Source organism: Canis lupus, chromosome 5 (assembly GCF_048164855.1).
Source record: "Canis lupus baileyi chromosome 5, mCanLup2.hap1, whole genome shotgun sequence".
NCBI lineage: Eukaryota > Metazoa > Chordata > Mammalia > Carnivora > Canidae > Canis > Canis lupus.
Genome location: NC_132842.1, coordinates 28,891,996 through 28,906,981, shown reverse-complemented (window position 1 = coordinate 28,906,981; position 14,986 = coordinate 28,891,996). Strand labels below are relative to the sequence as shown.

At 39.3% G+C, this 14,986-nt stretch overlaps 1 protein-coding gene across 3 annotated transcripts in view; it reads left to right on the top strand.

The window, feature by feature from the left end:
• The window catches only part of TAF3 (TATA-box binding protein associated factor 3), a 180,172-nt gene that overhangs the window by 3,348 nt on the left and 161,838 nt on the right, over positions 1-14,986 (top strand). For 2 of the 3 annotated variants that reach the window (XM_072825874.1, XM_072825876.1), the window contains exon 2: positions 3,001-3,243. In XM_072825874.1, the coding sequence (XP_072681975.1) occupies positions 3,001-3,243 (243 nt within the window). Of the gene's footprint in view, positions 1-2,211; positions 2,370-3,000; positions 3,244-14,986 lie in introns of those variants that run through there. The other variant, XM_072825875.1, reaches the window with a different exon arrangement.

Below are 14,986 nucleotides of genomic sequence, written 5' to 3'. Positions count from 1 at the left end.
TGTTGGTTGAACTCCCAACTCTTGATTTTGGCTCAGGTCATGATCTCAGAGTCATGAGATCAAGCCCAGTGTTGGGTGCCACACTCAGCGCAAACTCTGCTTGAGATTCTCCCTCTGCCCTGTCCTTTTGCTCGTGCTCTCATAAATAAATAAATAAATAAACAAATCTATCTTAAAAAAAAAGAACCGAGCACTGTGTTGGAGACACTAACATCCTAAGACACAGTCCCTGTCCACAACTTGTGCAAACTGTCAACAAAAGAAGCTGGTGGTGTATGCCCCTTTTAAGGAAATTGCTCTCAAGGTAAAGCAAGTATCAGAAGTTGCTATTAATTCGACAGATAATGCATTTTTAAATTTCCCTAAGGTAATGATTTGTGAAAGCCTTTAGGGCAGATGTTTCTCTGTGTGTTGTATTACGTATTAAATACATGAGTGTGCACTGAAAGTAGGCGCTCAATATTTCAGAATGACTCTCAAAGACTGGTACCTGTAGCTTAATAATTGCATAATACAGGCAGTAAATGCAAAAGGAGGAAGGTAAAGGAGAGATGGGTGTGGTGTATGTGCCGGGGCAGAATGACTTCACAGCAAAGACCAGATTTGCCTTGAGCTGTGAAGCGTGCCTGCATAGAGGTGGAGTGGACGCCAGGCTAAGGAAAACTATCACCTAAGATATCCAAGTAGGATTGAGTGTGCCAGAAGTACCAGTGAGGTGGCCAGCTTGACAACTTGTGGCCAGTACATTAGGAAGGTGTTAATAGGAAAATGTAATGTGGAGTGAAGTCAGGTTTGGGAAGGCCTTATAGGAAAGACAGCATGGTCAGAAACACTGCATGCTTCTAAGGAGGGAGACAGTGGGGTGAAAGTGATATCTTAAGAAAATCACGCTCTCACGGAATACAAGAGAGACTCACGTGAGGATATACCCAGAAAATGAATTGGGAGAGTGACAGTTGGAAAAGAAGGAAAGAAAAAGTTCTGAAATCTGTTGCGGGAAATGGGCGGGAAGAGGAGAGAACCAGAGGGTGTTGCATTGAAATTGCAAAGCATTTGGAGGAATTCAAGACAATCATTTATTCTGGACTGAGAGAATAGTAATGCTTTTCTTGGGAATTAAAGAGTTGAAATGTATATGCATGTCATTAAGAGGAAGAATGAATAATCCATTTTATTTATCTCTGCTATTTTATACATCATAGAAGTAACTCCTACTTGTAGCAAAATTCAGAGACTACAAAAGTGTTTGAAGTTACAAGTAAAAGTCTCCTGCTTCCCTTTCTCTGCATGCAGCTTTCAGCCCCTTAAACTGTTAACAGTTGGACGTATATCCTTCCAGAACTTTTTTATGTGGGCGTGAGCAAGCATGTCTAATTTTTATAAACTTTAGGTTATTTTCATTTTACAGCATGATTTAATTTCAGACATACTGAGTTTGAAGTGATCATAGGAGATTTCAGTGTAAAAAAAAATTTAAAAAACCCCACCACCTTTGTAAAGAGAACCTCACCTTAACTTTGTATCCTTTCATATCTATCCATTTTATATGGTATCTTCTAATGACATTTAAAATTTGTGTGTAAATTATCTTTCTGATTTAAGTGTTTTCTGTAGACTTTCTTGGATTTAAAAAGTGATTCACTTAATCATAGGTAACAAACAGGGTCACGGAAGGGAGGGGAGTGGGGATGGGGTAACTGATGATGAGTGTTAAGGAGGGCACATGATGTAATGAGCACTGGGTATTATATAAAACTGGTGAATCACTGAGCTCTATCTCTGAAACCAATAATATATGTTAATTAATTGAATTTAAATTAAAAATTGATTCAGTGGCATACAGTAGTCTCCCCTCATTCATGAGGGTATATTTGAAAACCCTCCCCCCCCAGTGGATGCCTTAAACCACGAATAGTACTGAACTGTATACATAGAAAGCTATGATGAAGTTTAATTAGTAAATTAGGCACATTAAGACAGTAACAGCAATAACTAATAATAAACAGAACAGTTATAACAGCACAATGTAATAAAAGTTATGTGAATGATCACTTTTTCTCTCTCTCAAAGTATCTTAATATGCTGCTCTCATCCTTGTGATGATGTGAGATGACAAAATTCCTGCATGAGGAGATGAATGACGTAGGCATTGTGACTTAGGGTTAGGCTACTGTTGACCCTCTGATGATAAGTCAGAAGGACAGTTGTCTGCTTCTTCACCACGTTGACTGCTCATAACTGAAACCAGACAAAGTGAAATCTGGGATGGCAGGGAAAGAAGTACGGGAGGTCGTTCAACCAGTATTTGTTGAGTGCCAACTACATGCCAGCCACTGTTTTAGGTTTCAGAGCTACACCATTGAACAATGGTAAAAATGTAATGGACATTTACTTAGCACAGCCTTCTGGTTATTTGATAAAGAACAGTAATAGTTATATTAACTGGGCACTTACCTTTTGTTGGTCACTGTCCGTCCATAAACTTATTCTGATATGTACTCAGCACTAGCTGATTGTTAGTGTGAATTGTCTGGTTCTCAGATCATGTTTCAAATCGACTTCAGGAATCCGCTTTCTAATATTTAAATAGTATGATGTTTTATTTAAAATCCATTAAATTCGGGATCCCTGGGTGGTGCAGTGGTTTGGCGCCTGCCTTTGGCCCAGGGCGCGATCCTGGAGACCCAGGATCGAATCCCACATCGGGCTCTCGGTGCATGGAGCCTGCTTCTCCCTCTGTCTGTGTCTCTGCCTCTCTCTCTCTCTCTCTCTGTGACTATCATAAATAAATAAAAATTAAAAAAAAAATGCTTGGATTTAAAAATAAATAAATAAATAAAATAAAATCCATTAAATTCTTCCAAATAACTTGGTCTGAAGTATGTATAATTATTATATTAGATTCTGAACTACATGTGAACCTAATGTTTCTTCATATTTTAAAAAAGTATTTATGGGACTTCCTTAAAATAATTTGCTTGGCTTTTGACTTTGTTTCAGATGGCCGAACAGACCCAATTTTGGATGATGTTGGTGAAGCTTTCCAGCTTATGGGGGTTAGTCTTCATGAATTAGAAGACTATATTCACAATATTGAACCTGTGACTTTCCCACATCAAATTCCTTCATTTCCTGTTAGTAAGAACAATGTCCTTCAATTTCCTCAACCTGGAAGTAAAGATGCAGAGGAAAGAAAAGAATACATTCCTGATTACATGCCACCCATTGTGTCTTCACAAGAAGGTTTGTGACTTCTTTGTTTGTTTTTACTCATACGTCTGTAAGTATTTTAATGCGTTCTTAATCTTAATTTTCCTAACTGAATTGTATAAAACGCTGTGCCAACGTATAAATTCTAGAAATGCAATCAAGATATTCTAATATTATTTTCAAATCAGTCTAACCTTTAAGCCAGCAAACTTACACTGGCGTCACCAGTCAGAGCCATGGCACAGTCAGGGTTGTCTGATGGGGCATCTATTTCCTTTCTAAAGTTTAAGTAGGGGAGAACAGAATGTGATCCCAGAGAGAAGACTTCCCATAGATGTATCATGTGGGAACGGGACATTAAATAAATTAGAAAATCTTTGCAACATAAAGGAAAATCGGGGTCACTCTCTGCCTCTCCTCTGTGTTGTAAATGTGAGTTGGATGATACCAGGAACAGTGAGTGAGTAATATTTACTAGTGTTTTGCAGATTTATCTCCATTTTTTAAATGATGAGTAGAAATGTTTATTGTTTGGCCATGGCAGCATTTTTGATTAAAAAATAATAGCAAATCAGGCTCAGTAGTCAAACATTACAGAGTTCCTTCTCCCTGCATGATTTTACGTGTTGATCCTTTAGGTTCACTAAGGTTCTAAGAGATACATAGTAATTTGTGGTCTCTCATGCAGGTACACAGTATATTTTCTTGTAAAAATGGAAAAGTTCCAATTCATTTCCTTGTACCTTTATATTTGCACCTTTCTACCTTCCACCAGCAATGCCCCACGTTTCCAGTTTCTTGTAATTCATTTCTTGTAATCTCCTGTTCCACTTCAATAGCATCTTGGGATGCTACCCATTTCTTTCATTGACTCGCTTTAGATTTGGAATAGTAGTTTTACAATCTGCGTATCAGTGTTGCCTCATTTGAAAAACCGGGTAAAAACTGGCCCTACGTCGTGGAGACTTACTATGGGTTAGTGTATCCTCAGACACTCTGTGTCTTGGGTGCAGTGGGCCCTCCCACAGAGGGCTGGTGCTGTCATTAACATGCTGAGAATGCAGCACTGTACCTGTGCTTGTTGGTAGCTGTGTAGGTATGGAGGTTCAGATAGGTAGGTACCAGAGTTTTCTGAGTTGAGTGGCTTGGGAAGCTTGTCAGGTTAGCACTTCTCTGCTGAGAACTTAATAATGACAAACTTCTCTGCTTGGGGACTTAATAATGACAAAACTGACAAGAACTGGTATCACCAGTGCTTCACACAAAATGTGCCTTGGGTAAACGTTCTGGAACTGAGTGAAATGCTGTTTGTAGGGGCTTGTTAATGGAAGTTCATTGTTTCTCCTCCTTTCCGGGCCCACTTTTATATTATTAACAGCAGGACTTAGAAATCTACAGATGTATCTCAGTTATCCCAACTTCCTGTAGCAACTACTTAAAATTCGTCTCTTCCTCACCATTGAGATTGTGTATCTGTAGCCTGTGGTACCTTTGAGGAAATCTTCCTCCTTATAGCCCCTGTGTGAGGTCTGTCTCTGTAAACCCCTCATTCCCTAATGTCAGTGTCTTTGACCTTAGAAATGTATATTTCTCACAACTTCTCTAAACATATATTTGTTTGCTTTAAAAACATAACCAATGCATTTCAGTATCAGAATTCTCAAAGGAGGGTTTCTTGGGCAGAAGCCTGCTTAGTAGCTGGATTGCAAAGAATTCATCTTTTCTTATAGACAGGTCATGAATATCAAGCAGGCCTGGAATTTCCTTCTTTGCTGTTGTCACTCAATATGATTTATTAAGCATCCTAGATGTCCTCATGAAAGCAGTACTAAGTGTGCTCTAAGAGTAATCTTTGAGTGGCTCTGAAATTTTTAGTTGAAAGGCCACTTAAAAGTACAAGGAGTACAGAATTTGAAATTGTGCTAAGAAAACATGAAGGGGGTTCCCGGGTGGCTCAGTTGGTTAAGTGTCTGCATTCGGCTGAGGTCGTGATCCCAGGGTACTGGGATCGAGCCCCACATTGGGCACCCTGCTCCACCCCCACTTATGCTTGTGCATGCATTCTCTCTCTCCCTCTCTCTCTCTCTCTCTCTGAAATAAATAAATAAATAAATAAATAAATAAATAAATAAATAAATAAATAAATAAATAAAATCTTTAAAATTTTGGGAGAGAACTTAAGATGTTATATAGGACGACACTAAAGGAGCCACACTAATGTAAGTAACTGGCGTGTCAGCGATTCTCTGGATAATAAGTGATGGTGAGTTTTATATTAGTGAATTAGGTAACGGTTACTAGCCAGGACTTCTGTGCATTATCGGTTGGTGTGTTTTTGAACCAGAACTACTATCTTCTCCATTTAAAACATTTTAGTCCATGTACTCTGTGCTTTTTGAGCTTTCTAATTCTATTTTGTGGTTTACCTGTTTTTTTGTCTCCTTTTCTACCTTCTGCTTAATGAATTGCTTAATTTTTTTTCTGGCCTTTTAAAAAATTTGGACTCTGACATTTGATTAATCTTAACCCGTAATTCATATATAGCTCATCATTGGTCCATCTATAACCTGCATTTATTCACTTAGAGAGTTTATTGAATCATTTGTAATAACATAGTAAGCCCTACCAAACTCACTATTGAAAATTAAGCTCAGGACTTTGATAATAATCAACACTTAACCACTTAGTCCCTCTCATTTTATTTTTATAGCATGAAAATGATACACAAGGAAATTCATGGTTAGCATTTGTAAATACCGCCATGGAAATGTAACTAAGATATCAGTAAAGGGGTATAAAAAACAGTTTAGGGATTTTAATACTGACTTCAGTTTGAAATTAACTACAATAAATTTTTGAGTCTCCTGAATCATTTGAGGCAAAAAGAATCATGGTTTTTTTTTTTTTTGAAGTTTCAGACAATATAAATTATAAACCTCTTAAAAGGAAAATAACATAAACCTGAACACTTCTTTTTTTCAGCTAACAGTTATAGATTCTCTCAGGAGCAGAAATTCTGCTGATTCATGAGGTACGCATATGGTTCCGAAGGGTGCAATAAGTGATAGGCAGTACAATAAGATGTTTATCAAACCTCTTCCTCCTGTTCAGGGAAAAGGATATAAAATAAATACAGTCCCATGGTTACCATTTTTTAATATAGCCTCCCAAGTCAATTTAATAAATCATTTACAATCTGAAATCTTTTTTCCCCCCTGGTCCCATGTTAGAAAATTCCTAGTATTCTGGTTAGTGTTGCAGAGGGTGATATACCTGTGATAGTAATACTTGTTCACAGATTTCTTTTCCTTTTATTTCCTTAAGAGCCACAGACAGGGCCAGGCTTTGGTCATAAAATATCATTAACAAAGTATGATCATGAGACTACCCACTTATTGATCCTTCAGCTTGGTTCGTGTCAGAAGAGCACCAGAATGACTTGTCTGCTTGTAGCACTGGGAACACTGCTGAGGGTGGGGAAACAGGCAGTCGTAGAGAAGACATGGGCCCCATGGCTCCATTCAGTTGGGTCTCGACGGGTTACTGAGTTTAACGTCTTACCAAGTTGCTTTGCCTTTCTGACCTTCATATGCATCATCTGTAAAATAGTTTTAGTAATACCTACCATGTGGATGTCCGTGAGGATTCAGTGAGAGGGTTTTATGAGACATTTGTATAGAATCGGACCGCGTCTCACACATGAGACACAGAACAGTGAATGTTAGTTCTCAGCCCATATCCCCTTCCTCGCTCTTAAGGAATTTGCATTTCAGTTGAAATACAATATACATTTGTGAAGTGACTCTGCAATGAGAATAGATCCGAATGGTGGTGATCACACACTCAGGGGCTGAAAGAGTGTGCACCTACTAGCTGGACTATAGCAGGTGCATGACGAAGGAGCAAGGTGACTCTCCGCCTCATGGGAGTGATGGAGGAGATGATATAGAAGGAATTTTTTGCCTCTTGTATCCAGTTGTATGTTTAGAAATGAGACCTCCCTGAAAATGTTTTATAAATGCACATTTTGCTTAGACTGTTGCAGTTCTGATGGCTGGCACCCGGTGTGTTTTATCCAAGAACATTCTCTCCTCAGCTTGCCATACATATTTTCAGATTCACATGAATAACATATTTTTTGCTCCCTGTTTTGTTGTGCTGAGGAATGTCTGAAAATAGTATACTCTGCCAGTCATGGTTTGGTTTGGAGTGTGGTCACTAGATCTCTGGTCTGTGAGAGTTTTCTAGGTGGTCTGTTGACTGGTCCAACCTTTCTGTGTGAGAAAAAGAAACGGAAGCTATTTACTCGGCTTCACTTACTATAAGAAAGTTAGCCCACCTTCACTTGCACTTGGTAAAGATATTGCGACATTGCTACCTTTAGGGTTTCTGTTTTTTAAAAAATTTCCAAATAGACTTTATTTTTTGGAATAGTTTTAGCTTCACCTAAAAATTGAGAAGTACAGAGTTCCCTTATGGCCTATATCCAGTTTCCCTTATTATTAATCTTACATTAGTATGCTGCATTCAATATAATCAATGAACCACTATTGACACATTATTATTAACTAAAATCTATTATCCTTAGTGTTTACCTAATGTCCTTTTTATGTTTCAAGATCCCATCCAGGAGGCCCATTATTTTATTGTCATGCCCTCTTGGCTTTTGTTGTCTGTGATTTCTTAGACTGCCCTTGTTTTCGATGACCTTGACAGTTTTGAGGAGTGCTTGTCAGATATATTACAGAATGTCCCTCTCCTGGAATTTGAGCAGACTGGGGTTACTAGTTTTGGGGAGGAAGAGTACAGAGGGAAAGCTCCACTGTCCTCACATTATGAATATGGTTTACCACTGTTGATGTTGACCTTGCTTACCTGCCTGAGGTAGTGTCTGTGCGGTTTCTCCCCTGGAAATCACTCTCTCCCCCCTTCCCACGCTGTCCTCTTTGGAGAGAAGTCGCTGTGCACAGCCCACACCTAAAGAGTCGGTTGTTAGACGTCCCTCCCCAAATATGGAGTAAGTACCTCGGTAAATTAAACTCCTCTGCAGAAATTATTTAGAACTCCTTTGATGTGTCTCTTCTCCCCCCGGGGTTCCTATTTTTATAATGAAGCCCCTTTAAAAATTAGACATTTACGAATTTAAAATAACTAACAAAAGTAACACAAACGTTGAAAAATAAAATATTGCCCAAGTATATGAGGTATAAAATGAAGGGTTCTCCTCACTTTCCTTAAACTCCCATTTCCCAAGAGTAACCTTGTTTCAAAGGTGTGAATCTTTCTAGATATTCTCACGTGAGACATTGGGACTCCTGAGTCCACTCCAAAGCCTGCCATTCACTTCTCAAGTCGTGCAATCTGACTTCCATCCCCACTCTTTCTTGAAACAGCTCCCACTCAGATCACCAATTCCTACCTAACTGGCTGACCTAGATGAAATTTGTATCCTAAACTGCTCTTCTTTGGGGGAAATGTAGTTTTGTGAATTATTCTAAGGCAAGTAACTTTTAAACCACATCTCAGTTGAAGACATGAACTTTACCGGCTACCCCAGAAGCTCCTCCAGTCCCATGTGCCCAGCCACAGTCCTTCCGTCTGTCCCTCCAAAGTAACCCCCATCCTACCTTCCAAGGATTACTGCTTCCTTGTCTTTAGTTTTGTCAGTCAAATGTGTATCCCTAGACCCTTTTGTTTAACCCCTGCCTCACTTTAAATATTATGTGTCTTCTGAGGCTCGTTTCCTGTACAGGCTCCCACACCCGTGCCCAATCCCTGTCTTTTTCCTACCATTTATTTGTTGGGGAATCTGGGTCATTTGACTGGAACAATTTCTCACAGTGGATTTTGCTGATTGTGTACTCATAGTACAATTCAGTGTGTTTTTGCACATTGGCAGCAAGAATCTGAGGCTTAATCAGACTCTGATTCAAAACCTTTGGCAAGATGTATGTACTGTTGTGTTCCTTCGTCAGGAGGCTGATGATGTCCAATTCTTGCTTTTTTGATGATACTTAAGGCATAGAGGCATTAATCCCTTGGAGTTGCAAGGTTTTTATTTCATTCTTTTAGAATAATTTATCAGGAAAGCCTTTCGCTCATATGCTATTTAGTTACTCAGTGGTACAGTTCAGACAGGGAAACAAAGGTAAACGCTCCTTCATGTTATACACACAGTTTTCAAGATAATGAATTGGTTCCTTATCATCCACAGGTGACTAGTTATTTTTTTGAATTACATTATAAACTCATAGACTTAAGCATACTTGACAGATTCGTTTCATTACAGTATTTACCTTATTGCAACTCGTATTGTCCCATTTCTGACCAATGGAACCTCTTCAGTCTGGCCTCTGAATCCTGTCAACACAACACTAGTAGTCTTTGATAGCATCCTTACAAGTGGTGTATCAAGATGTTGTAGGTTTATCTTGTATGGTCTTGTCCCACACTTGGAATCCTTCCCCATGGAGCCCTGGCTTCCAGGGAAATCAAGTCCATGATCTGGGCAATAGGGATATTTGTTAGAACTGGCCGTCGTTTCTAGGCAGTAAGTAAATGTTTATACTCAAAAATATGCGTATACGTGTATGTAAATAGATAGGTAAGAGGCGGGGTATCTCACGAATTCATACAGAGATTTCCAATTCAAATTCAGGACTATAGAGTTTCTTATCGTTATATCAGTAGATACTTTTGTCCATATCTAAGAATTCTGGTTCCTGGGGATAAACAGGAAGATACAATTAGAACATTCCATCATTATTCCTTTGCTGGATCCTACATGACACACTCAGTGGTAATACTGGTACTGTCCATCATGATTACTGAAGCAGGGTAGTTTTGTACCCTTTTGCTGTCCTATTACTCATCCTAGTTCTCTGTGATCTCATCATATACTCAGTCGGGCCATGTGGCCACTTTCCTGAGCTCTGTCATCACATTTCTTAGTTTTTCCCTAAAGTTGATTTGTATCTTTTATACTGTTTCAAAATAGTGCAGCAGCATTTTCATCTGGTTTTTGAGTATGTGTTTCTCAATTTTGAGTGTCTGTAGGGGTGTTGTTTCGGTATTTAATCTCCGCATTTTCTTACAGAAATTGCGTGTGTGTGAATGTAGTGCTTCTGAACATCTAGACGGAAGCTCACAATGCTCCCTCTCCTGTTGTTAGGTGTAATGCTCAGAAAAGGTGGCTGGCTCCCTGAGATTTTCTGTTTTCTTGAACTGCTTCTATTTAGATTATCTCTTCCATGATGCTGGCTTTCCTCTTCTACTCAGTCATGATGTGGTCCTAACAAGTGTCTTCTCAGTGGGCCCTGTGCTGGGGAGAACAGTGGAGAGTTAGATTTGAAAGTCAGGAGCTGGACTCTGGAGCCTCTGTAGACGTTTTCTTGGGCTCCTGTTCAGCCCCCTCTCCCCCTTCCTGTCCCATCCTGGATGAAGACAAGCCCATTGCAGCTTCTGGGCCATTCTTCTTCATGCTGGTCTGCCAGGCTTTTAGGGAGTACCTCCTGGCTTTTTGAGGTTCTGCTCTTTCAGGCCCGTCTCCCCATGGTTTCTCACCATTTGCCCCTATACAGATTGGTAATACTTGGCTTTTTTGTCTCCTGGTGGTTGGCCCTCACCCCTTGTATTTTGGTGTCCATGGGTAAGCTTTGTCACCCTGTTATGTTGCTGTATTTTTATGTAGCAGTTTGAGAAGATCATTGCCACCCTGCTGCTTTCTTCCCAGGATTTCCTTTATTGAACCTTTTTGCTGAATTTAGCACTGTTGGGCACTTTTTGAAACTACTTTTCTTCAGAGACAAAATACTCTTCAGTGCTCCATCTGTTATTAATTCATTCTTTGTGCCTTTCATGGGCTCATCTTCCATGGCTCTCCTACCTCTGAAATGTGGGTAGCCCTAAAATTTTTTCTTGACCTATTGCTCTCCTCACTTGACATAGTTTCAGTGTGTGATCTAATCTACTTTCATGATGTCAACAACCAACTATGTATGATGACTCCCCAAACTTCCTCTCCATACTGCACCTTTCAGACTCTATATCCAGTTGGCAGTTGGCCATTTCCACATTTCCCACAGGCACCTCAAATCTGTATGCCAAAAGCTACACACAGTATCTCCCTGTGAATACATTTGTATCATTGATCTCAATTGGTGGCATCATGGAATACCTAGTCACTCAAGCTGGAATTGTGTCTTTGACCCCTTCCCTCATTCTGTTCCCTCATTCCCCACAAACAATTCTGCTAATTTTATTTCACAAAAATTTCTAAAATACTATGTTTGTTTAAGCCTTTATCTTTTGTTTGAACTATCGTTCCCTTCCGCAATAAACTGTTGAACAAAGAGTGAGTATATTCTACAGCGTAAAACACTTTATTAGCTTCCCACTGCATACAGTTAAAATGAGCAGCCCGTTTTTTCTAAGGAAAACCAGTAATGTCTATGGGGAGCAATTGAATTTTTTGCTTTCAAAATGAAAATAGCTTTAATCATGTACAGAAAAGATGCTTATTCTTACAATTTGGATTACTTACTAAATGAATAGAAGAATGTTAATGAGGAATTTTGTACTGCATTTCAAACACCAAAATAGTAATATTTGTGTTTATTTGAAAATAGAAGCATAAAAGCAGCCTTCAGATAATTTATATTAGATATCACATGGTGTATTCATAAGCATTATCTCATTGAATCTTGAAATAACCCCTAAAGGCAGATGCTAGCTAGCATCATTCCCACTTTACAGAGGAAAAATAGAAGTTCAAAAAAAAGTCACGTTAACTCATCTTGAGTTACGTTGTGAATTGGGAGCAGAGCTGGGTGAAGATTTAGTCTATGACACTCAGTGCTGCCTTTGTAGGTGCCCACAATGTGTTGAGTCCTAAACAAGGAACTGGAATTGAAAGTAGATGGATAAGATGTCCCTCCCTGCTCACTTTAGGCCTTTCTTCCTGGGATTATTGGAATTCTCTGCTTGGATATTACATTCCTAAGTGGAGAGGTGTCATCGTCAAGCCAGTTTTCTCAGTGGGCAGGCTTGCAGAATTTCTTCTGGCCCCAAAGTCCAGCCTCACTCCTACCCACTCCATGAGCATGTCCCTGCCTTGCCCTTGATGTTCGGATACTTTCCCTCTGTTACACAGCAGGGCTAGAGTGCAAGGGTCTGGACCAGGTTTATTCCCTGTATCCAGGATAGTTTCCTGGATACATCATGTTTGTTTTTCTTATTTCTGCAGCATCCGAGCCGAAAGGTTGCACCTAAAGGATGTCAAGGGCTGAGATGTGGCTTGCCTGTGATGTTCCAATCACAGATCTCTCCGAGGATGTTAGGGCCCTTGAAAACCAGACTTCTGCCTACTTTACGTACTAGTTTTCTCCCCCTCATTGCTTCAGGCTTTAATCTCCAGAATCACAAACTTGCTTTTGTTTCCCAAAAGGAACTGTGGCCTCCATATCTTTACTCAGGCTGATGTGGAGCTCCCCTCCCTCACCACGCTTGGGTGCCATATAATATGTATCTCTACCTCATACTGGATGTACTTTTAATTGTTAGTTTTATTTTTCTCAAGAGCTTACACTGCTCTTGCCCCTCTTTCACCTGCACTGATTCTGTATCCCACTTTTTATTGCACAAAACTGAAGCCCTTTTAGACTGCCTGAGAGGTAAACTCAAGCACGGACAAAATTCCTGCTATCTTTAGGAGAATTTCTTCAGAATGTTGGGGAAGCTGTCTCAAAAAAATAACTTGTCCAAATTCACACAGCTATTAAGTGCAGAGGTGACAGTCAAGTCCTGGATTTCTTAGTCTTAGCCCACTGTACCTTTGTGCCATTTATTGCCCTGGTGTTATTCTCAGAATATAGGTATAAAAGCAGAAAGGTTTATCCTGCGACTCTTGAAGTTTTTTTCTTTTCTTTTCACATTGCCCTCTTGAATCTAGTTACTTAGGGGGGAAAATCATGTTTTGATAACATCTGATTTGATTCTTTTACTCATGTTACTTTTCCTTATTATTGTTATCTTTTGAAGAAGTAGTTTTTATCTACAGCATGAGGATTACAGTAGCTTTAAAAAAAAAAGCGGGGTGGGTGGGTGGGAGGGTTATCTGCCTTTGCATTCAAACTAGCAAAATTAGCCCTGAAGTAGAGGTGTATACATTTCCAGATAGAGAGTAAAAGTACCATCATACCTGGATATGATAGACCATAACTTATAGCAGACTTGGTCAAAATTCTCTTCTGTACTCAATTTTTTCCTTTAATCTCTCTGGATTTATAAAAATAAGTACACATTTCCAATGTTATAGTCAGATAGTATTTGTGTTTCTAAATCAACAAAGTAATCATATAAAATATCTTAGAAAAATTTAGTATTTTGATATTTTACTTACTGTTTTCCCCTTGCAGGCATCCAGAACCACAACAAAAGAAGATTTTGTTATTTTTTTCTCTCAATCTTAAAATCTCCAGAAATTTTATATCTCTCTTCTCCAGTTACATTTTTTGGAAAATTTCGCACGTTACAATGCATGCACATGTGTGTTAAAGGAGGGAGTTCAAGCAGGTGTAGGGCAATAGATGTTATATGGCTGATGGTATAAGACCCCAAAGTTAATGCTTTTCTAGAAGTTAGGATTTATTCTGTCTTGCTTTTCTGGATTTGAATCTCTTCAGTGCAGTAATTGCATTTTATTTAACTAATTACCTGCTCTAACCTAGACCTTTCCTGTTTCTGATAAAGCAATACAAAATTATTTGCTTCCTTTACAGTGCTTACATACTGAGCTTGTGCCAGCAGAGCTAAAGGGGAATCAGAATCACTTTGTCATTCATTCATGTCATTGTGGTGAACTTACTGTATGCCAGGCATGCTGTTTATTTCTGGAGATACAGAGGTGAACAATAAAGGAAGGGACTCCTTTTCCCTCCTAGAATTTCCAGTCTATATGGAGAAAGAGAAATTAGACTAATATTTATGTGATTTTAATTTATCATATAATCTACTCAGTATTCTATGAGGAAGGAGGGAATCCATGGATATTTTTAAGAAGCTGGACAAGCTGTGTAGATTGTGAATTCTGGTACCAATGAGAAGGATAAACTCAAGAGAGAGAAGGCTGTGGGAAAAGTGTTGATAGAGATTCTTGTAGTAGCCATCCAGGGCAGAGATGATGGGGCCTGCATCCTGAGTGTGGCAAAGAAGAGGTGCAGAGGAAGGGCCAGATGTAAGAGATATTGGATGCACAGGATTCAGTGACAGATCGTAGAGAATATGATAGAAGAGCCAAGGTTTGGAAGACTGTGTAGGTAATATAAATTCCAGATCTTAAGGAGAGGGCCTGATCTAGAGTTAAAATTTAGAATAGCTCTCACATGCCTCTCACAGGCAGTGATCTAACATAACCATGTATTTATTTTGAAAAAGAGAAACCAGGTAGAGTTCAAGACTGTGTAGTCTGTCTTGAACCTGAGACACAGTGCAGACTTTGTTGCTTGTTAAGGGCAGTGGATACACTTGCTTTTAAAAAGACCAGGTCTACAGCAGACGCGGTGTCGCAGCGGTTTAGCGCCGCCTGCAGCCCAGGGTGTGATCCTGGAGACCCTGGATCGTGTCCTACGTCGGGCTCTCTGTATGATGCCTGCTTCTCCCTCTGCCTGTGTCTCTGCCTCTCTCTCTGTCTCTATGAATGAATAAATAAAATCTTAAAAAAAAAAAGACCAGGTCTACTTATTGTTCTTAGTGTTATTATTACTAGTTTACTTATAGA